Source organism: Primulina eburnea, chromosome 4, assembly GCF_022965805.1.
Source record: "Primulina eburnea isolate SZY01 chromosome 4, ASM2296580v1, whole genome shotgun sequence".
Classification (NCBI taxonomy): Eukaryota; Viridiplantae; Streptophyta; class Magnoliopsida; order Lamiales; family Gesneriaceae; genus Primulina; species Primulina eburnea.
This window is the reverse complement of record NC_133104.1, coordinates 4,935,721-4,956,668: the sequence shown is the minus strand read 5'-3', so window position 1 is coordinate 4,956,668 and position 20,948 is coordinate 4,935,721. Positions and strand designations below refer to the sequence as shown.

The window sequence follows — 20,948 nt, the reverse complement described above, 5'->3', positions numbered from 1 at the left end:
ACAAATATATGAGGAATCATATAAAACAAAGCAAATCTAACCTAATTCCAGAATTTTGGGGACAGTTCCAAATTTTATTATCCAAATTGAAATAATCAAAAATCCAATCTAACTAAAACAACCAAAATTGAGATATATAAAAATCAAAGACGTTTATTGGTATAGTGGCGACGATGGACGCCAAGATCCAAATAATCATGGATTTTAGTTTCACTTGTGTGAATTGTTTAGGTATTTAAAACTTTCATATAAAAAAAAATCAAGAGTATGTCTTTTGTGATACGGTCTCACATCTTTATATGTGAGATAGGTTAACTATACTGATATTCACAATAAAAAGTAATATTTTTCATGGATGACCCAAATAAGATATATGTTTAATAAAATACGACCTCTGAAACTGTCTCACACAAGTTTTTGCCAAAAATCAAAGACATTTATGAAATTATATTAGATTATATTAGTTTAGTTTAGATTAGATTACATACTTTTTTTAACCCGATTCCACACTTTTGATATAAATTAATTTTATAATACGGATCTTCAACCTCATCCGACTTATAAAAATATTACTTTTTTATGTCAAAATTATTATTTTTTATTGTAAATATGGGCCGGATCAAACGTCTATTTTATGAGATATATGAAAATTTATTATTTTTATGTTAAAATTATCATTTTTCATTGTAAATATGGACCGAGTCAACTATGTCACGAATATAAATTTATTAGACTGTTTCACAATAGACTTACACAAAATGACTGAATATAATTATTAGATTTTTAAAATTTTTATCGTACATACTCAATTTATCAAAATAAGTTTCAATGTTTGAAAACACCCCCTCAAGAATTAAAAAATTAAAGATGACACCAATATCAATAATATATTCACATAACTGCACCCATCCCCTCCCGCTTCGACCCAAAATAAATCAACGGCCATCGACAGTTTCAGGCGATCGTTTCGTTGATCAACGGTGATATTATCTCCACGTTTCGTTTATTTGTTATTCTTTTGAACGTGCACATATAAAGACTCGTATTTTGATTCACGGATTCTTCGTTTCGTGTTAACTTCCCCCCTCTTTCACATATAACACACGTAAATCTTCGTTCCAGCTTGAATCCCGTGATTCTCTAAGCGTATTGTTGGATATTATTGCACGCAGATTCGAACCGTTTTCATGCTTCAAGTTCGTGTAAACAATCTTCCATTTCAGTGCTTGATTTGTTTTTTTTTTTTTGTTTCTGTATTTCTGTTAAGAGATTATAAGAGGACGGATTCAATTCAGTGTTGACTGCGGTTGTTTATTTTACAGGTTATTATTATTTGAGCAGGTCTGGATTTTTCGTCCTTTTAAGAATTTGTTTAGGAGAGGAAAAGGTGCTTTTCCGAGAGGGATTTCGGGAAAGCATTTTTTTGGTGATTAAGGCTGCATCGAGAATTCGAAACCTGAGAATTAAGAGGTAATGTTGTCGTGCCGTTGACGAAGTAATTCTGAAAAATAGTTTTTTTTTCGTATGGTTTAATGTTCGTTGTTCGATTCTGTATTTTCCTTGATCGTGATTTTGTTTTGATGATGCAAAACATGGAGTAAGTATTTGTTTTTATGCGTTTTCGTTTTTTTAATTGAATTTCTTTCCTTCTTGTTTTATTTTGGCCATGTTGCTTTTATGTGAATATATATGCGTAAAGGTTGACAAGGTTATGACGAAACAAAACGAGCATGCTTGGGTTTAATTTATCTCCAGTTCGAAATTGTCGCTCATCTTGATGGATTTATATTTGCACGTCTTTCTCTACTTACTGCGTCACTTGTCGGAATTTGTGTTTTGACTTATAAACATGCAATGTGTTTGTGAAATGTGCATGTGAAAGTGGGAGCTTTTATTAGTTACTGTGCTTATTAAATGTGGGTATTGTTTTACCTTGCAGGGATAATTTGACTGTAAGCTGAATCGTCTAAGAAAAATATCTGGAGCATATATACCTTCAATCATCAATCGCATGAAATGGGGTTTGAATCGGGAACTATGGTAGAGACCAGGGGTATTTTGTCATCATCTGACCACACTTCGGTGGTTTCGATTTCCTTATTTGTCACACTCTTGTGCGGATGTATAGTGATTGGTCATCTGTTGGAGGAAAGTCGTTGGATGAATGAGTCTATCACTGCACTCATAATAGTAAGTATTACACAGAGTTTACAAGTGATGCTTTGCTTAGCATGTTTGATGCTGAAGATCTTTGATTTGGGCAATGGTATTATTCTTTACATTGGCTTGTGCATTTGCATTTGAAATTATTAATACTTATTTAATTAATCAGGGTGTATGCACTGGAGTTTTTATTCTACTTATAAGTGGAGGGAAGAGCTCGCACCTTTTGGTTTTCAGTGAGGACCTCTTCTTCTTCTATCTGCTCCCACCAATTATTTTTAATGCCGGGTAAGGAAAACGTTTTGAACTCAACATTCTGATGTCAAAATACAACACGATAATTAAATGGATTTTGAGATATTGTTATTTTGAAAGTTGATGTGGTATTTGAAAGAGCTCTATTGTAATGACTATATGGTAAGAGTACAATAGCTTAATGATTAGTAGGAAAAAGAAATAGCGAGAGAGAAATAATTGCATAACTACTATGTTTTATAGAGTAAAAATTTTGTATGGACGAGACATTTGAAATTGTAACCAATTAATGGTTGGGCTCTGGAGTTGAACTCGAGAGACCGACCAAACAAGGCTTTATTGTTGTATCTGGATGATACTTTTGTGATCGAAATCTTCAACCGAGAGCATTGCATGGGAAGGCTGAACTGAGTTTATTATTTTGGCATATATTTTTACGTAAAAATTGATAATGACCCTATTTCATCAACGTCCAATCTGTCCAACATGGTTTAAGAGACCTTTAAAGATTTGTTAAATGTGGTCTTCTCGAGTTTCATTCTGTTTCCTCAATCTGTAATCAGGTTTCAGGTCAAGAAGAAACAGTTCTTTCGCAATTTCATGACTATAATGATGTTTGGAGCACTTGGCACCTTGGTATCTTTCATCGTCATATCGTTAGGTACAGTTTAATCATTTATTGTAGTTTATGCAGTCAATGAAATCTATTATTGCTAAAAAGGAAATATTAATGCCTCTTACCGTTCCTCCGTCATCCTCTCTTTTATACGTGTAAGTGCAGAGCTAAACCTTTTCAATGAGAAAAATTAAGCATGCTGATTTTACTAGGCTTTGTCCCTTTGTTTGCTATCCCATCCCATGCCCTTCTAACTTGACTTTACTAGGCTTTGTCCCTTTTTCCTTTTGCCATTTTTAAAAATAGTCCGGTTTGAAGTAGAGTTTACATAGCTACAATTGCAGAATATGCTCTTGAAACTTTCATATTCTGTGGTCGAGTTTGTTGTCATGCCGTTTCTCCTTTTGAATGGTTTTGATGAAGACACTGCTCGATTGAGAGAAAGAGCATGCAGTAAAAACATGATACTGCTGGATATACATGTCATTATATTTCAATTTTCAATTGCTGCTGATCTTCCATTATTGTTGTTCCTCCTAATTTTAGATTCTTAATGCAATGCCACCTCAGCACATTATACTATTTCTTATTGCATGAGGACCAATTTACTATAGCATGGTTTACTAGTATTATTGCTTGTGTTCATTAAGTGATACTTGTTTCCAAAGCTTGGGAATAAATTTTTTCTAGGAAAACAAGCAAGATGTAGAAAAAATAAGACTAGCCATCACACAAATTTTGGATTATAAAATTGCCTAAAAGATTATTCTCGTTCGTGGAGTATAAATTATTGTGTTGTTTGATTGTTTCCTACATCTCTTAATTCTTTTGGCAGGCGCTATTGTCTTCTTCCAGAAAATGGATCTTGGTCTTGGAATTGGAGATTATCTTGGTAGCCCTCTCTCCTTTTCCCACGGGTGCAATACATGTTTCCTCCGTTTCTAACAATATCTGCTTATTTCCAGCAATCGGAGCAATTTTCGCTGCGACGGATTCAGTTTGCACATTGCAGGTATCCTTACCAGCCTGTCCCCCATTGTGATGATCTGAGATATTTTCTTCTGGCCTAACGCAGTACATCCATTGCTGCAGGTGTTAAATCAGGATGAGACGCCATTGCTGTACAGTTTGGTATTTGGGGAAGGTGTTGTGAATGATGCAACATCTGTGGTGCTTTTTAACGCAGTCCAGAACTTTGACCTGTCTAATATTAATGCTAGTGTAGCGTTGGAGCTAATTGGGAACTTTACTTATTTATTTACCACCAGCACTGTCTTGGGAGTTCTTGTATGGGCCTCCCTCCCTCTCTCTCTCTCTCTCCCCGGATCATCTATCTAGGTTACTCTGAATTATTTGATCTTAACATTTCTCTTCTGCCGCAGACTGGATTGCTTAGCGCATTCGTCATTAAGAAGCTCTATTTAGGAAGGTGTGTATTCCTTACTTGTGTAACATCTTGTACAAATCACTTGTGAACTGATATTGCTGGCATTCCTAAAACCTCCACAAATAGTGTTATCTGATCTTCATGCCTGATTATCTGCTCAACTACAGTCATTCCACTGATCGTGAGGTTGCCATCATGATGCTCATGGCTTACCTTTCATACATGTTGGCTGAAGTAAGTGTGTTTAGACAAGTTTTTTGAAGTTGGCATTTTGTCTGTGATTGAAATAAGTTGTATCCCTTCTTGAATTGTAAGCGTGAAATCATTTTCTGACCCAAGTTTGTTCGCAGTTATTCTATTTAAGTGGCATCCTCACTGTATTCTTTTGCGGAATCGTGATGTCGCATTACACCTGGCACAATGTGACCGAGAACTCGAGAATTACCACCAAGTATGATATTTCCTTACAGTTGAAAACCTTGTGAAAAGTTGTTTACTTTTACTCTTTTCCTTGGTAACAATCTTATTAATGCATTATGTATATATCTCCAATCCTTTTTCAGGCACACATTCGCAACGCTTTCATTTGTTGCAGAGATATTCATATTTCTTTATGTTGGCATGGATGCTCTAGACATCGAGAAATGGAGATTTGTAAGCAACAGGTATGGGGTGTGTGTAGATGCACCTCATTGTAACATCATCACGATATATACTATATCATTTGGATTTTATCTATTATTAACAGAGTTCACTAGCATTTTCCTTCCTTTTTCAGCCCTAAAACATCAATTTATGTTAGTGCAACCCTACTGGGATTAACTTTGATCGGAAGAGCAGCCTTTGTTTTCCCCTTATCTTTCCTGTCTAATTTGTCCAAGAAGTCTCCAAATGAGAAAATTGATTTCAAGCAGCAGGTATGAACTTAGTAATTATTGCGTCTAGCGTACAATACATTCATTCACAAGGCAAATCTATTTGCTAATTAATGTTGCCTTTCAGGTTACTATATGGTGGGCCGGTCTTATGCGCGGTGCTGTTTCCATGGCCCTCGCTTACAACCAGGTAAAATTTCAGCTCTATCTACTAAATTGGGAACAGTAACGGTCTTCAAATCAATATGCTACATGGAAATTTTCTATTGCCGCCTCCTGGCAAATTTAAGAAATAATGGGTAGTAGTGGATATGTATTCCAAAAATGTGCACACCTAATTAATTATTTTTTCTCATGCAGTTTACTCGAGCAGGTCACACCCAGTTGCAGGGGAATGCTATCTTGATTACAAGTACCATAACGGTGGTGCTTTTCAGCAATGTGGTAAGACCTTTTACTTTTCTATTAACATTGAGCTAGACTTTTGCTAGGCTGGACTGTTTAATAGGTAGCCATTCGGCCAAAATATAAGAAAGAATAAATAAGAAGTACTTGAATGTCTGCACTTTTTTAGATTTCTCTTCATTTTCCTTAGCAACTTATGATAACTGAGTATGATATATTACAAACCAATATTTAACGCAAATCCACTATCCAATTTTAGATCAAAAAACTTTATAGTCTATCTTTACTTATCTCATTTTTCATGACTCGCTTCAATTGAAATTACTATTTCGGCACTATCATTTCTTTACTTGACTAGCTACCAAAAACATTCTTTAACATCTACACACCATGCAGGTATTTGGTTTGATGACAAAGCCTTTAGTGAGACTATTGATGCCCCCGTCAAATCATCTAAGCAGAATGATTTCTTCGGAGCAACTCACCCCGAAATCCTTCATGGTCCCACTTCTCGGCGAGTACCAGGATTCTGAAGCAGAACTATTCGCTGAAAATGGGCAATCTTGTTTTGGAGCTCGTGAAGGTGGCCCAAGAACACTTCTCCATCCAAACAGTTTGAAGATGCTACTGAGGACCCCTCATCGTACTGTCCACTACTACTGGAGGAAATTCGATGATTCTTTCATGCGTCCTGTTTTCGGTGGCCGTGGTTTCGTTCCGTATGCTCCAGGCTCACCTACCGAACAAAGTGCGCATCTTTCCCAAGCAGAACCTCAACAGTAGGGATATTGCAAGTTTTTCTGCATTGAGTTTGTCCGGTTTTGCACGGATTCAGCTTTGTCTTTTTGCTAGAGTAGTTATTATTTGGTATATAGTTTGCGTAGATTGCAATACTTGGTCTCGTAGTGGGATGTTAGTTTGAAGTTTAGTGGCGAAGGTGTTGCGGACTCAGAGAGTGGGGAGCTTATTGGTTTTCTCCCTGCTAGTTTCTTGAAGAACTCCAACTCGGAGAATAATTTTTTCTAAGCAAAAATAACTGAAGTTAAATCTTATGTCTAAGATGATTTTCTAAATTTATGTGTTGATATATTGTCAAGAATCTTGTTAGGTTTAGACGTATGGAATGTGGGGTTTTGGGGCTGTCGATTGCCATTTCGTTCAGTGATTGCTTCATTATTTCCTGACATCACGTAATGATTTCATAAGAATGGCTAGTCTTTTGAAAATGAATAGAACTTGCAATATGTAAAATCTAATACTAAAATATTTTGAAAATGAACTAGTGTCAATAACATGTGGACCCACGGCCCAAATTCAATTGGGGCCGGAACTGAATTTGACATTGAAAAGGCCATCGTAAGCCCATTTTTCGTATCCTCAGAAGCCCATTTGTCGTAAATATTTGTTGACCACCAAAACCCTAGAATCCTTAAAACCCTCGCTAATCAGAAACGATGAACTAACTGAGAGAAGCAGAGCACGATGAGACCACTGGACGAGAAGGAAACCACCCAAGTCTTCAACAAACTCCACAAATTCGTCGGTGGAAACCTCAAAAACATCGTTTTAGACAATCAATCGCACGAAGGACCGGACTCAAATCCCGGCCGCTACTGCTTCCGCCTCCAAAAAGCCCGGGTGTACTACGTATCCGAATCTCTGGTCAGGCGTGCCACCAATATCAAGCGTGAAAAGTTAATCTCCCTCGGAACCCAGATCGGTAAATTCACCAAAGCGGGGAAATTTCATCTCACGGTCCAAAGCTTGAATCTTTTGGCTGCGAATGCAAAGCACAAGGTTTGGTTGAAACCCACTTCTGAAATGAGTTTTCTCTACGGGAACAGTGTGTTGAAAGGCGGGGTAGGGAGGATTACGGAGAATATTCAGGTGAATGATGGGGTGGTGGTGTTCTCCATGGCGGATGTGCCATTGGGATTTGGTGATGCGGCGAAGAGCACTGTGGATTGCCGGAAGATGGATCCTAATGGGATTGTGGTGCATAGGCATGCCGATATTGGGGAGTATTTGAGGATGGAGGATGATCTTTAGGTGGCATGTCTAGAAGGAAGTGGTGGGGTGTTCTTAGAATATTGTTCGATTGGGGGGTCAAACTTTTAGTAATAGCATGTAATTTGATTTGGCTTTTGAATGTAACGAGACTTACTGGAATTGGATGTTTAATCAGAATCCATCTTTATGTGGAAATATTTGCATATTTTTATGTTATCTTTATGTGCTAATGATCTTGAGAATGGTAAAATCTTGAGCAGCGGGTGAAATATGAAACAAGTAATGATATAATCTCTGGCGATTAAAGTTGTCAGTGCATTTGTTGGCATCATTTTCTACCGAGAATTTTTCACTCTGTGGTTTCAGATGTGTTTTCTTTTGACATATAGCATGAAATATGAGTTTGAATCTGAAAATTTTAGTTCCACTGTATCAGGATAAATGCGTCAGATTTTACTTTCTAAACCTGTATACGAAATAACGCCGTTTTGTATAACACGACTATTAAAACAAGGAAATGAATATGCTCCACCGGTGTGCACATGGTGAAAAAATGGTTGTCCATCACATGATAAAAGGGTTTGTTTTCCAACAAAACCTTACGTTGTCGAGGGTTCTGCTGCTGAAAACAGACGAGGTATATATCATAAATGGATATCTCGAAGAATATAACGGTAACGTTTGGTCGAGCTTCAAACTCAAGTCAATAGTTCTGACAATAGCATTTCAAAATGATTCTGAGATAGTACTGGTATGTAATTTTAAACATTGTAATGATTTCTTTTATATAAAAAAAAAAGAAATAAAATAGTCATGATTAGTACAAAAAAGTAGGGAAAGAAGCGATGATTATGTGATTATTATGTCTTGAAGAGTTGATTGGACTATGAAACTATTGTTGGACTTAGAAGTTATTGGACTTTGGCTTGATTTTTGAATGAGAAATTAGATAAGCAAGCAAGGTCTAATAGATGGTAAATGGGAAATGTCCCACATTGGAAAATGAACATAGCATTGGTGAACTTATATTGAGTTGCACTTTGTGGAGGTGTAACAATGATTGGTCAAGAGGTTCTCTCTCACGCGCACAGGCGCAGGGGGCCCAAATCATGGGCCCGATTTGCAGTGGAAAAAGGCTTGACTTGTGTGCAAGCGTACGTGCGCGTCGAATGTCGGACCGATCAAGGCAAAATTTCCCACCGAGGTTCACCTGGATTTTGCTATTTTAATTTTCGAACATTGGAATTATGGACCAAGACCTTTGGTATTTCAGCTGACCTTTGGTGTTGTAACTGATTCAGCTGACCCTTGGTGTTGTAACTGAAAACCTTTGGTGCTCCAGCTGCTGACCTTTGGCCTTTCGAATGGCCAGCCGTAACTGTTCATATGAGTGCCTACATATAGGTGCAGCCTCAACTCATTCAGATCATCCAACACACTCCCCTGCTTTCTGATTTTCGTAGCTTTGCTTCCAACTGTCTCGGCTGCTGCTGCTTCACCAGTTGCTGTTCCCCTGTCGTTGTTCTACTCTCGTGATAAAGTTCAGGTACTTTTTCAGTTCGCCGTGGTGGTGCCTTGTGCTACGGTACTACTGGTTTTCCGTTGTATCCTGGGAAACAGACGTCCACGTTCATCCTCGCAGCACACACCGGAGGGGACGAATCTGTTTTAAGGACACTGTATTTTCATACAGGCCTCGGTTTGATTTAATTTTTGCACTGTCCTGCTGTTTTGTTTATCATACTGCTTCGCTTCTCTTTCGCACGTTACTTTACGTATTGTTCGCAATAATAGTTCACTGTTCTCGTGTACTTTTCAGTTTGTGCATATACATTTTGCATAACAACTATTTACCGAGAAAATTTGTTTGTGGGTGACGGTTAAATTGGCAGCCAAAATAATGGTTGGGCTTTGGAGTTGAACAAAGTGTGCATCTTTTGCAAGGAGAAGCACAACAGTAAAAGGAATCGCAAGTAGAGTTTTTCTGCCTTGAGTTTGGCCTATATTGCACATAATCTTTGGAATTTTTCCATAGATCTTATTCTTGTTAGATGTCTCACATTGATTGGATTAAGTTATGAGGAGTTGTATATACAGACTTAAACAATCATCTCCACTTGAGCAAACTTTTGGGATGGAGTTAGATGCAAGTCCATAATCTCAACATAATATCAGAGTCGGGTTAACCGCTATATATTGGCGATCACCCATTGAAACTGCACGCTAGGATACTCACTTAAACTCCACGCTCCAATTGTCCATTCCTAACATGAGAGATGTATTAGATGTTCTAACTTAAACTTCACGCTCTAGTTATTTATTAATGGCTGCTATGTGTTGGACTGTTTTATGGGTCACCCACTTAAACTCGCGTTCTATTTCATACTCTGATTGTTCATTCCTGAGCCAGCCACTTAAACTTCACGCTCCAGTTATAGGGCACCTACTTAAACTTTATGTTCCATTTATTCATTCCTAGCGTGACGGAGTGTGTTAAACGTCTCATCTTAAACTATACGCTCCAATTATTCATTTATGACGTGAGGGAGATGTGTTAGATATTCACATTGGTTGGATTGAATACATCATAATTTAAACTTCACGATCTAATTATTCATTCATGACATAAAAAATTTGTATTAAATGTCCTTGAGAGGCTTTTGAGGTAGAATTAGTTGCAAGTCCATAATCTCGATAATTATTTGGTATATAGTTAGCGTAGCTATCAAGATGTGGTCTCACTTCGGTTTGAAGTTCAGCCATGAGGGTGTGGTTGAGCGGGGAGCTGATCGGTTTTCTCCCGGCTAGCTTTTTGAAGAACTCCAAATGGATCTTTCATAATTCTATTCCTATATTTTGTAATGGCGTGTCATCATTTATTTCATGCATTTAACAGAGTGACATTTACCCAACACATGACATTTTCCTTCTTTCATTCGATAAAATCACTTCTTTACATATCCATATTCAAAGTTTCAACTAAAATTATTAACAAGTGTCTCACAAAAATCACACCCCTCGACCTGGTAAAATCAAATATATCCATATCTAGACCAATGCCAGTGCAACAAAAAAAAAAACCTGCTAAGCACGAAACAAGAAGCCTATCATCAGACTAATCAGAGATATCATGCATACAAATAGTGGTGGGAAACCAACTTGGACTTTTCTTCCACCACTCTTTCCCCTTGACATTGCCTGCGAGAAGGAAAAAATACCAGAAAGTAAAGTTACTAAACAAGAAGGATGTAGGTTATGAATCCTCCTGACGACAATCCAATGCTGTATAGTTAATAGTCATACATTCTCGGTCTAAACCCATGCAGAATGGCCATCTTATCCATAGGAGAATGAGAACCAATCTCTCTATGTTCTATAATGGTTTATATTGTGAAGTCGGCAAAAAACAGCCCCCTTTAATGAAAAGATTCAAATTATGCGAAAGATTTTCCCCAAAAAACAAAATTGACCAGGTCATCTTTCCGGTCAATAGTCTTGTGTGTGTTGGTATCCAAAAACACAATAAACCAATGTGATTTATGATGATGATAAACATTAGATAGTTTCAGTTACTGTTTGGTCATGGCGGAAAGTAGGGGCCTGATGCTATGGTATTACTTAACAAAACTAAAAGGAAGATGTGAAGAGATGGAATAGAGTATTAGATTCACCTACCAATTCTTGCCTTAGGGTTTCCGTCTCACAAATGGTATTAATCCTTTCTCCTTTTAGCTTCATAATGGTGCTTTCAGCCTGTAAAAAAAAAATTAAAAAATAATGTGACCACTCCCATTTCAAAGATCCACTCATCGAACATTAATTTAGTCCCCATTCATTATACCTGCATGTTTGAATTTAGTAAAAGCAGAATATTTAACCGTTATTCATAACTTATTCAAGTTAAATCACATATTTCATATCAGGAATGTACCTTAAGTTAATCATATTACTAATTACTAAAATTTGAATTTTAAAAAATATATATTTTAGAAAATAAAATAAATATTGTCAAGTATCTGGTATGTACCGAGTATCTAGTATGTAGAATAGACGATGCTCCTTTACCACAAAGTTCCCACGAATGAACCATCCGCACATCCAAAGGATGTGACTCTCAAATTTCAACATTACCTGATTAAGTACTAACCTCAACTAGCTTTGAATCCAAGGAACTAATCTTCGACTGTAACTCCTTGATATTTGTTGTTAGCTTGAACTCCACTGCTTCCACGTCTTTAGCCTGCTTTGATTCGTCATTCTTATCAGGGTAGAACTCATCACTCTTGGCAGGAACTGACTTCATACTGTCCTTAACCTTCGGTGATATAGACTCTTCCAGGTTATTAACAATCTTGGTTGCATCCCCTTTCTTAATTGACTGCACCTAAGGGACAAATAATTCATACTTTGATGAGGTTAATGGGGTAACACTCTTTGATTTAATTACCAACCTGTCCTGCTCAAAAACATGCCATAAAATTTCCAAGTTGAGTTTTCAGGCAAATAAAAGAAATAATTTATGTCCATGAAAGAAAGGCCATAACTCACAGGAATTGACTGATATAAGAACATTTTAAGAGATGGTACAAGGTGCCAAGAGACAAATTCATTTTATTGTTTTCTAGTTCATATTTAATACAGCAGGAACTGCAAAATCATCAAAATAATTAGGTTTCACTATTGTAAAAAATGCTTGACCCTAAAAGGATAGTGCACCTTAGCCTGTAATTGTCATTAATCGTCCATGAAAAAAGCAATGTCGAAATGTCTCACCATATTAGGTGGTGGAAAATTTTCAACTCCAGACTGCAATTTAGCCACTTGTACTGACTGCTCATTATATGGCTCTTGCTTAGAAATTCCATTAACTGGCAGCAGAACAGGTGAATGGGGTTCTTCTGGCATAACTGGCAGCAGAACAGGTGAATGGGGTTCTTCTGGCAAAAAAGTCTCGTGAGATTCTTCTTGCTTGAGAATTCCATGAACTGGTAGCTTGCCGGGTGAATTGGGTGCACTAGTAAGAACAACCCGGATCTTCGTCTCTTCGATATAATGTTCACTCTCTTTTGCAAACTGCAAGAAGAAAAAGAATGGTAAACCATGATGACCCGTCATTTTCCACCAATGCTCTGACATGCAAAGCAACAGAGAACGAGACACTACTGGAAAATGGTACGAAAGCAACAATAATCTGTAATCTTACCATGTCAGATGTAATCCCCTCTTCCGTTGTGCCAAATGGCACCACTGTGCTCTGAATCAGAAATTTGTCCTTGCATTGCAACTCAAGAGGAGCTGTTTTTTGAGCTTGCATTGTGACTGCATTAGAGAAGTACATGTCAAAAACTACCCAAAAACTGAAAGCTGAAAAACGGTCGCAGTATATCAAAAGGCAAGATAACAATAATTCCATGGTCTATTTTCTCTATGTTTAAATGCAGAAAAAGTTCACATGCACCCATCTTATATTCTTCATGTCCAGGTTCCCACATTAAAAATCTTGTGTGATGAATTGTTCAAAAATAATTTTTTGATACTCTATTTTAGGATAAAGTGCTTACTACCGGGCCAAAAACTATACATGTTAGTCCGTACACAACTTTATTTCCTTATACTCGTGAGTGCACCTACTTGGGTGCTGATGGGTCGAGTTGTTAGATCCCTGAGTCCGGGATGGTCAATGGTGCGTGTCTATCTGTGGTGCTGTCTCATATTCCTTAAAAATTAACCTTATATTTTCTCTACTGTCGGCCCTATAACTAGCAGTATTACTCATTAAGATCTGATATCACTCTTTTACGATCCACATAGTCAACCAGATCAAGCGGCGCAACGCACACAGCTTGACGCATGAGAACTTCCCAGGAGAAAACTCGTCACGGTACTACTCTCACTCACGCACGTTTAACACAACATTCCCCTCAAGAAGTATAGAAATATGCTTCTTGGGAGACTTGAACTTATTACCACACTTTGATATCAATTGTTAAGATCAAACGCTTATCACTAGGCCAAAAACTATAGTTGTTAGTCAATGTGCCACTTTATTTCCTTATATCCGTGACAGCATAGAGTGCACCTACTTCGGTACAATGGATGTTGTTTGGCTCATAAGTCCGGGAAGATGCATATCAATCTGCTAGTTTTGTCTAATATCCCTTAGATATCAATCTTACATTTTCTCAACCATCGGTCCTTCTCCCAGCAGAGATAGTATCACTAGTTAAAATCCGGTGTCACTCTTTTACGACTCACCTAACCAACCAAATCAAGCGGTCCAACGCCAACAACTTGACGCACGAGAACTTCCTAGGATGTCACCCATCTCAGTGCTGCTCTCACTCATGCACACTTAATCTAAAACACTAGAATCAGTTATTTAAACCTTCCCTATTAATAAAACCTTGAGTTGGCTCAGTCTAGATATACCTACCGCCTACAGCATGAAATAAGGATCGACACCTCTGCCACTGATTAGGAAAGAAGTCAGAGCCATACTGTAGATTACTTCAGATCAAACTTCCTGTAAAAATGCCGTATAAAGTTGAAGACCACTGTCTACATAAAGAATCAACATGTGTCATGTTGGTAAAATGTAGATACTTCAGCTCAAGCACAGTTTACAATATCCAATGTATTGTGTTGGATTCTCTTCGGTACATATATAAAATTATTTTACAGATATGTCAAGCTTATATGAATTATTAACAATGCTACCACCATTAAATTCAGGTAATGCCACACCCGAATAAGCAGAGTTTTTCTTCTTGAGTACTCCTTATTTTGAAGAGAAACACTTGTTCTCAAATGAACTTAAGTTTCTTACAGCATCTAAATAACTTGTACATATAAATCATCGCCGATGAACATAGAATAGAGCCTTTATACCACCCATCCCCCAGTCCACGACACAAAAGTTCAAAAATAAATGAATGTGAAATATGATTAAGGCAAACTAAAGTACCTACGAAATCACATGTAGACTTTGGGTTGATTATACCGACATTAGGTCGCACACAGTACTTCTTAGGTGATGTTGTCTTCACCTGTAATGTGATCATTCAGCCATTTTTATTTATATCTAATTAAAAGGATTTATAATCACGTCGAAAGAAAAAAAATCATAAAAACGATATCTGAGTTTCTTAAAGATAGTATACAATAACAGGATCAGAAAACAACTAACCTTGTAAGCTACATACTGCTCGGTGACATTGGTAAGGTGAACAGTAGACGAACTCTGTTTCTTCATCTCAACTAAAGAGACAACGGAGCATCAGACCAGCAACCATTTTGAATGTACATCAAATGCATAGAAAAATTGAAATGGAGAAGCAGGATATAAATCAGTTAGCAAATTTCTCAGAGAAAAAAGTCAGTCCAGTGGAATGAAGAAAGCGTAATTACTAATCATATCGGTACAAAAGAAGGGTTCCTGCTTTCAACATGAAGAACATAAGCCTTATATCTCGATTAATGTAATTTACCTTCTTTAACATCACAATCAGATTTCTTAACACTTTAATTTTAGTCAAAGTAATGCAGCAACTAATGAAGAGAATAAGTTGTCGGGAAATTTATGGTTTACCACCTTGCTTTGAAACATGTAGATGAGAGCAATAAATTAAAGGGGAAACGAACAACCGAAACAGCAATTGTGCTATAACTATCCAATCCATATCATCAAGCATTTGCAACTATTCACTTACATATGAATTTAATTTCCCGAGGCAAAATCTCTACAAGTTGAGTTTTCATAATTCTTTTCACCTGAAAAAAAAATGTAAACTGGATAAAACTTAATAAAGCAAGAATAAGAAAACTCCATGATAATCCATTTCTTTAAACTTGTTGAAAGAATATCTAGTTTAGAATGTAAGTAAATTGAATCATTGTGTAAAAAACCATCAAACTTTTGATTTCAATAGAAAGAACCAAAATAAAAAACATGTTTTTTGACATATAAATTTTCTCGAAATTGTAAGGAATTTGTTGAAGATACTCGTGACTAATTAAATTTACAACGAAAACTAATTTTAAGTAGTAAAGAGCGTCCCATTAATTCATAAATTCATTAAATTTTCTTCCATTCCCAAGTGCCAGACTTTTAATGCACTTCATTATCCAACAATCCAATTCCAACCAGCCAAAAAGGTGCGCATATCTCCGTGTACCGTTGCTTCATAGACACCAAAAACAAGTACGGAGACTCAAAAAAAAAACCCACTTCATCAGTAGATTCAAAATTAAAACGACTCAGAACCGAAACTGAATCAAGCAACATCAAAGTCCACAAAGTAACAAGCACCAGCACACCAGATGCACGACGCACAAAAATGACGATCACAGCACAAATCAATCCTCTTCGAATGAACAGCACTCGCACCGTACACAAACATCCACAAACAAAATGAGAGAGAATCACGAAAGACGAAACTCACCAGGTGCTGATATACTTCGCGAACCTCTAATTGGAGAATATTTTGCAGCAATCCGAACTCAAATTCAAACCGAAACTTGAAATGCAACTGACATTGGCGTAGATGACAACTGAGGAATTGGAGCAGAGAGAAGACCAGAAAAAGTTGGTGATCTGAAAATTCACGCTATTAGAAAATGACCGCAAAGTTTGGCTTTCGGTGGGTGAGAAAGGAGTATAGTCTACGTGACATCAACGTGCAACTGTTGAAGTTCAACATCCCACCCAATTTTATTTAACCGCTAATTACATTAATTTGTTCGGAAAAAGAAATTAATTAGGTTCATATGTTTATTTAGTCGACCAGATCTATAAGTATCATGAATAATAATATTTTTAATATTAAAATGATATTTTTTGACCGTTTCACGTGAATTTTTGTATTAAGAAAATTAAATTATGTGTATTCAAATTATTTTGAAAATTATAATATATAAATGAATGAACACAAAAACTTATATCAGACGGTCTCACGAGTCGTATTATTTGTATCATTCATGAAAAATTATTACTTTTTATGCCAAGAGTATTACTTTTTTATTGTGAATATCGGTAGGATTGATCCATCTCACAAATAAAGATGCGTGAGACTGTCTCACAAGATACCTATTTATGAATGAAAATCTAATGAGATAAGGAGAGCTAACCTTTGATAGGGGTTTTTGAATCATCAAACCGATCTTATTCATAAAAAAAAGATTACATTTTATGATAAAAGATTACTTTATATTTTAAATATTGATCTAATTAACCCGTTTCATTCAATATATTTGTGGAATCGTATCACAAAAGAAGTTACTCGTGCATAATTAAATATGCAATTGATATTTCATAATAATCAGGAAAAAATTCAACTTTATTTAATTTATTGTGTCTATCGAATAATAATACTATAATTAATAAATATTGTTTGGTTCGAGAGATATGACTATTAACCTTTGTTTTATTTATTTATCTATTTGACTCGATTTCTACGATAAATTGAATTTTTACCTAATTTATGATATCATAACAAGCATCAATTGTTCATATCTTATATTATAATTAGTATAGATTATCCTAATAATTGTATGTTATATGTGCATACCACAATAAGAAATAGGAAAATGTTTTAATGACAATCCCATTGGATTTATAATATTTGAACACAATTAATTTTCTAGAATATTTTTAAAAAATAATATTTGATCTAGTTTGGTGGATCCAAAATGTACAACCATATGTAAGGGAGGAAAAAGCGGGGAGAGTCCTCGGTGGAGAGGTTGTACCCAACTATTTTTTTTTTTTAATGAAATTCATTTTTTTTTTGAGCAAATGAAATTAATTTATTAAATATGATAAAAAGATAGTACAAGTACAACTACACCTGATATGTCCAAGATAATTCATACAAGCAGACTCTACCGCTGGTCAATTCGTTCTACAATCTGTTGGAAATTTGAATAAAAATTATATGTCATGAATGTGGGAGTGTCTTTTGGCTCTCCACATTCTTAAGTTGGTTGTGGCTCATTATTGTGGGGTGTCTTTTGATTTTCCACATTCTTGAGTTAGTTGAAGAGTTTTGGCTCTTCATATTCTTGAGTTAATGGGAAGATTAATTGAATTATTAATCTTGCATGACTCTTGGTGTGCATTTTGAGGCTTATAAATAGTGTGTTCATTTCCTCATTTCATGTGCATGAAATTTTTATCTCTTTCAAGCACTTTCTTGCATTTCCTATTGTTATCTTTCCATTTGACCTCTGTTAAATTTCAGTGATAAAATAAATGTACGTTTTCAATTCGCCGTAGTAGTGTTTCGTGCTAAGTCACTGCTGGTTGTTCCATTGTATCTTGGGAAGCAGACGTCCAAGACGATCTTCAAAGCATATACAGGAGGGGACGAATCTGTTTTAAGGACACTGTATTTCATATAGGCCTCGGTTTGGTTTATTTTAAGTATTTCTCTATTGTTTTACTTAACTATATTTTGCTGGTTTTCCTTGCCAATAGCTTTCTGTACTATACCATTTGATATATTGTGCAATACAATCATCTATGACAGTAATTGCACTAGGAATATAACGAAAGACTAAAATCTTGATCTTCTTGATGATAGCTCTCACATTCGGCTTTTCACTCTCGAATATTGCCCTATTCCTTACCTTCCAAATATGATAAATAATATCTGCTTATGTTATAACTCTCATCATGTTCAGCATCGAGTTACAATACCATGGTAGACTCTTCGGAAGGCTTTTAGTACAATATTCGTCGATCACACACACTTCCTCATACCCAGCCATTCACAGACACCATCCCAAACACTTTTCAATATGATGCACCTGAAATAAATATGAGCACGAGATTCTATCGCAACAGAGCATAAAATTATCTTACAAAACCAAGTCTATTCCAAGTATGAAAGTTGTGCCTAACTATTAGTTGCACTACAGAATAGTTGCTGCACCGTGCAGCTTGCAAGGTTTAAAGCCGTGTTTGGCTATTTTTATTTTTTCCTTTGTACGTCTAATGTAAACTATTATATTTAATTATAAAAGTTAAAAAAAAATATTATTGTAAAACTTTAATGTTACATAAACAAGCTTAATAAATTAAAACCACCTCAATAAAACGTTTGTTTATTAAAACAATGAACCCGATGAAATGATAAAATGTGTAATTTAGCCTTGTAAACTTATCCTTGCTGATTCACACAGGATTCCACGTATTCCAAGTTATTCGGGTCAGAGCATAAGTTATTGATGCTTTCGGATCGTCTATAAAATACATAAGTTGTATGTGTTTAAATTATGTTTAAATGATAAGATAATTATATATTTTCATCTTTTCTGATGGATTTTTTCCAGAGCTCCATTGGATAAATCCTATATTTCCCATGGTATATGGAAATTGTGTTACATTAAGTTCAAATAAGTTTTGTTTACACAAATTATCAAAAATTAAACGCACTAAATACTATATATAAATTGTGGGGACCCGGACGCTAATCATCTTTTTAATCATCTTTGGGATTTAAATATCAATTAAGATAAACAGGGTCTAAAATTTTTTTCTTTTTAAAATATAAGTGCGGAACGTAATGGAATTTAACTAATATGCATCTCAGTATAAAAGTACAATAATGTACAACAATTATTCAAACTAATCTAAGGTTCAACTACTAAATTTCAAGTATCAAACCAAGTCTACATCCAAGTCCGGAATCACCACTCTAATCTCGATCTCTCGTCATCCTCTTGACCCTAATCATGCCTCATCTGTTGTCATGCACACATACAAACAAGACAACAGCCGGATAACTCCGGTGAGAATAAATCCCAGTATAATCAATGTAGACATGCAATTAACTGAATTAACGTAAAAGCATGAATTATATCTTCTCACATGTATCATAATCAAACAACATGTATCAATGTTAATCTGTAAATAAAACATGAATCGTAATCTACGAAATATAAATCAATACGGATCTGTAAATCAAATTCTAGTCTCAATATCTAAGACTCAACTTATCTCTCATTCTAATCTAGGGATCCCGGTGAATAAGAACATAACAAGTCTCCCACCTACTACTACCAGTCGCGGTGGCGGTACGTTCTTATTTCTGGACTTTGGTCTAGCTGTATCGAATAATCTACAATAAGAACAATATATGTATCTTAAGAACATCGATACACCAAACGTCCAGTGCCTTGCCGTATCTACCAAGACTAAACCTAGTCTGATAATGTGCAATGGGTCAGTGACTATACTGTCAAAATCTAACCCCTCTGTCAGTGACTCTTATTCAATAGCTCTCTGATTTCTCCTTCTAATTCAATAGAATAAACATAATCATTAAAACACAAAGGTATAAAAACAATACCATACAAGTATGTAGTTTAGTCAAACTTGAGTAGAATCTAACTCAAGTCGATCTCCCAGATAACATCGATTTATACCTTTCTATTCATGATCTGACGAAGACGAAGTTTTGTATGTCAATCTGTCCATACCCAGTCTGGCAATGACAATCGCATAAATACAATATCAGTATACAATTCAATTCAATATCTGTTCTGATTAATATTCAAATCGAAATATATAATCTGATCCATATCTGAACAAGGTACAATCTAATTCATATCAACGATATCACGATACAATCGAAATCATTACTGAATCTGATCAATCTAAATCAACTGATGTTTCGACGGCATAGCGATACAGTCTCGATAACCCCGTCAATCTCAACATCACAAATATAATATCAGAATTCATAATCAATACCAGTACAGCTCATACTCTGAATAATAACACAACTCTGATATAGAATCTCAACTAAATCAACTCCAAAAATCATAACAAATACATAACCAGTCTATTCTTTAATCTGACTTTAGTTATACAATGCCTACTGTAGCAGAAACACCATATCTGATTCGTATTCAATTCTGACAATATCATAATTTCAAACGATACCCGAATTCAACAAAACTTACGTCCAATTGTAGCTGTTGACGAGAGGAGCACGGTACTGTGTTTGGATTCAAATTCTGATAGACGGGTCTTGCCGAATCGCAATTTTAAAGAAAATAAAAGCTTGAGAGATTTCTATGGAAGCTTTCGGGTTTTCCTCATGCAAATTCTGAATTTTTAAGGGAACAATGACACGTTCAAGGGATGACCAAGACAAGTGTCCCACTCAATTTTCCATATTTGCACTTTAGTCCCTCAACTTTTCACTATTTGCAATTCGGCCCCCCAACAATT

At 35.8% G+C, this 20,948-nt stretch overlaps 3 protein-coding genes across 7 annotated transcripts; 2 read left to right on the top strand and 1 right to left on the bottom strand.

Moving 5' to 3' along the window:
* The first annotated feature begins 926 nt into the window (after positions 1–926).
* LOC140830736 (sodium/hydrogen exchanger 1-like) lies at positions 927–6,751 on the top strand. 4 transcript variants are annotated; one of them, XM_073194199.1, is made up of 16 exons: positions 927–980; positions 1,323–1,470; positions 1,940–2,190; positions 2,333–2,451; positions 2,982–3,079; positions 3,870–3,926; positions 4,000–4,046; positions 4,127–4,321; positions 4,417–4,463; positions 4,589–4,655; positions 4,772–4,872; positions 4,985–5,086; positions 5,200–5,338; positions 5,424–5,486; positions 5,657–5,740; positions 6,098–6,751. In XM_073194199.1, exons 3-16 carry the CDS (start codon positions 2,017–2,019, stop codon positions 6,482–6,484), a joined length of 1,680 nt encoding a protein of 559 aa, XP_073050300.1. In that variant the 5' UTR covers positions 927–980; positions 1,323–1,470; positions 1,940–2,016; the 3' UTR covers positions 6,485–6,751. The 4 variants fall into 4 exon arrangements, with proteins under 4 accessions (XP_073050300.1, XP_073050298.1, XP_073050299.1 ...); XM_073194197.1 differs by lacking the exon at positions 927–980 and adding an exon at positions 1,045–1,196; XM_073194198.1 differs by lacking the exon at positions 927–980 and adding an exon at positions 1,045–1,202.
* Positions 6,752–7,114: 363 nt separating this feature from the next.
* LOC140830737 (uncharacterized) lies at positions 7,115–7,908 on the top strand. Its single transcript, XM_073194200.1, has one exon. The coding sequence runs from the start codon at positions 7,184–7,186 to the stop codon at positions 7,748–7,750; it is 567 nt and encodes a 188-aa protein (XP_073050301.1). The 5' UTR covers positions 7,115–7,183; the 3' UTR covers positions 7,751–7,908.
* Positions 7,909–10,627: 2,719 nt separating this feature from the next.
* On the bottom strand, positions 10,628–16,389 carry LOC140830735 (vesicle-associated protein 2-2-like). Of its 2 annotated transcripts, none has more exons than XM_073194195.1 (9): positions 16,153–16,389; positions 15,421–15,481; positions 14,898–14,968; positions 14,676–14,757; positions 12,915–13,030; positions 12,485–12,784; positions 11,859–12,089; positions 11,387–11,464; positions 10,628–10,909 (listed from the first exon to the last, which is right to left on the bottom strand). In XM_073194195.1, the coding sequence occupies exons 2-9, from the start codon at positions 15,467–15,469 to the stop codon at positions 10,796–10,798; spliced, it is 1,041 nt and encodes a 346-aa protein (XP_073050296.1). In that variant the 5' UTR covers positions 15,470–15,481; positions 16,153–16,389; the 3' UTR covers positions 10,628–10,795. The 2 variants fall into 2 exon arrangements, with proteins under 2 accessions (XP_073050296.1, XP_073050295.1); XM_073194194.1 differs by having other exon boundaries at positions 11,859–12,095; positions 16,153–16,387.
* Positions 16,390–20,948: the final 4,559 nt, after the last annotated feature.

Coding starts and splice junctions, on each gene's coding strand:
- LOC140830737 (XM_073194200.1), top strand. CDS start 7,184: ATGAGACCACTGGACGAGAAGGAAACCACCCAAGTCTTCAACAAACTC.
- LOC140830735 (XM_073194194.1), bottom strand. CDS start 15,469: ATGAAAACTCAACTTGTAGAGATTTTGCCTCGGGAAATTAAATTCATA. Junction 14,969..15,420: donor TCGGGAAATTAAATTCATAT/GTAAGTGAATAG, acceptor TTGTCTCTTTAG/TTGAGATGAAGAAACAGAGT. Junction 11,465..11,858: donor TGGATTCAAAGCTAGTTGAG/GTTAGTACTTAA, acceptor TTTTTTTTACAG/GCTGAAAGCACCATTATGAA.
- LOC140830736 (XM_073194199.1), top strand. CDS start 2,017: ATGGGGTTTGAATCGGGAACTATGGTAGAGACCAGGGGTATTTTGTCA. Junction 2,452..2,981: donor CCAATTATTTTTAATGCCGG/GTAAGGAAAACG, acceptor ATCTGTAATCAG/GTTTCAGGTCAAGAAGAAAC. Junction 3,927..3,999: donor TGGAATTGGAGATTATCTTG/GTAGCCCTCTCT, acceptor GCTTATTTCCAG/CAATCGGAGCAATTTTCGCT.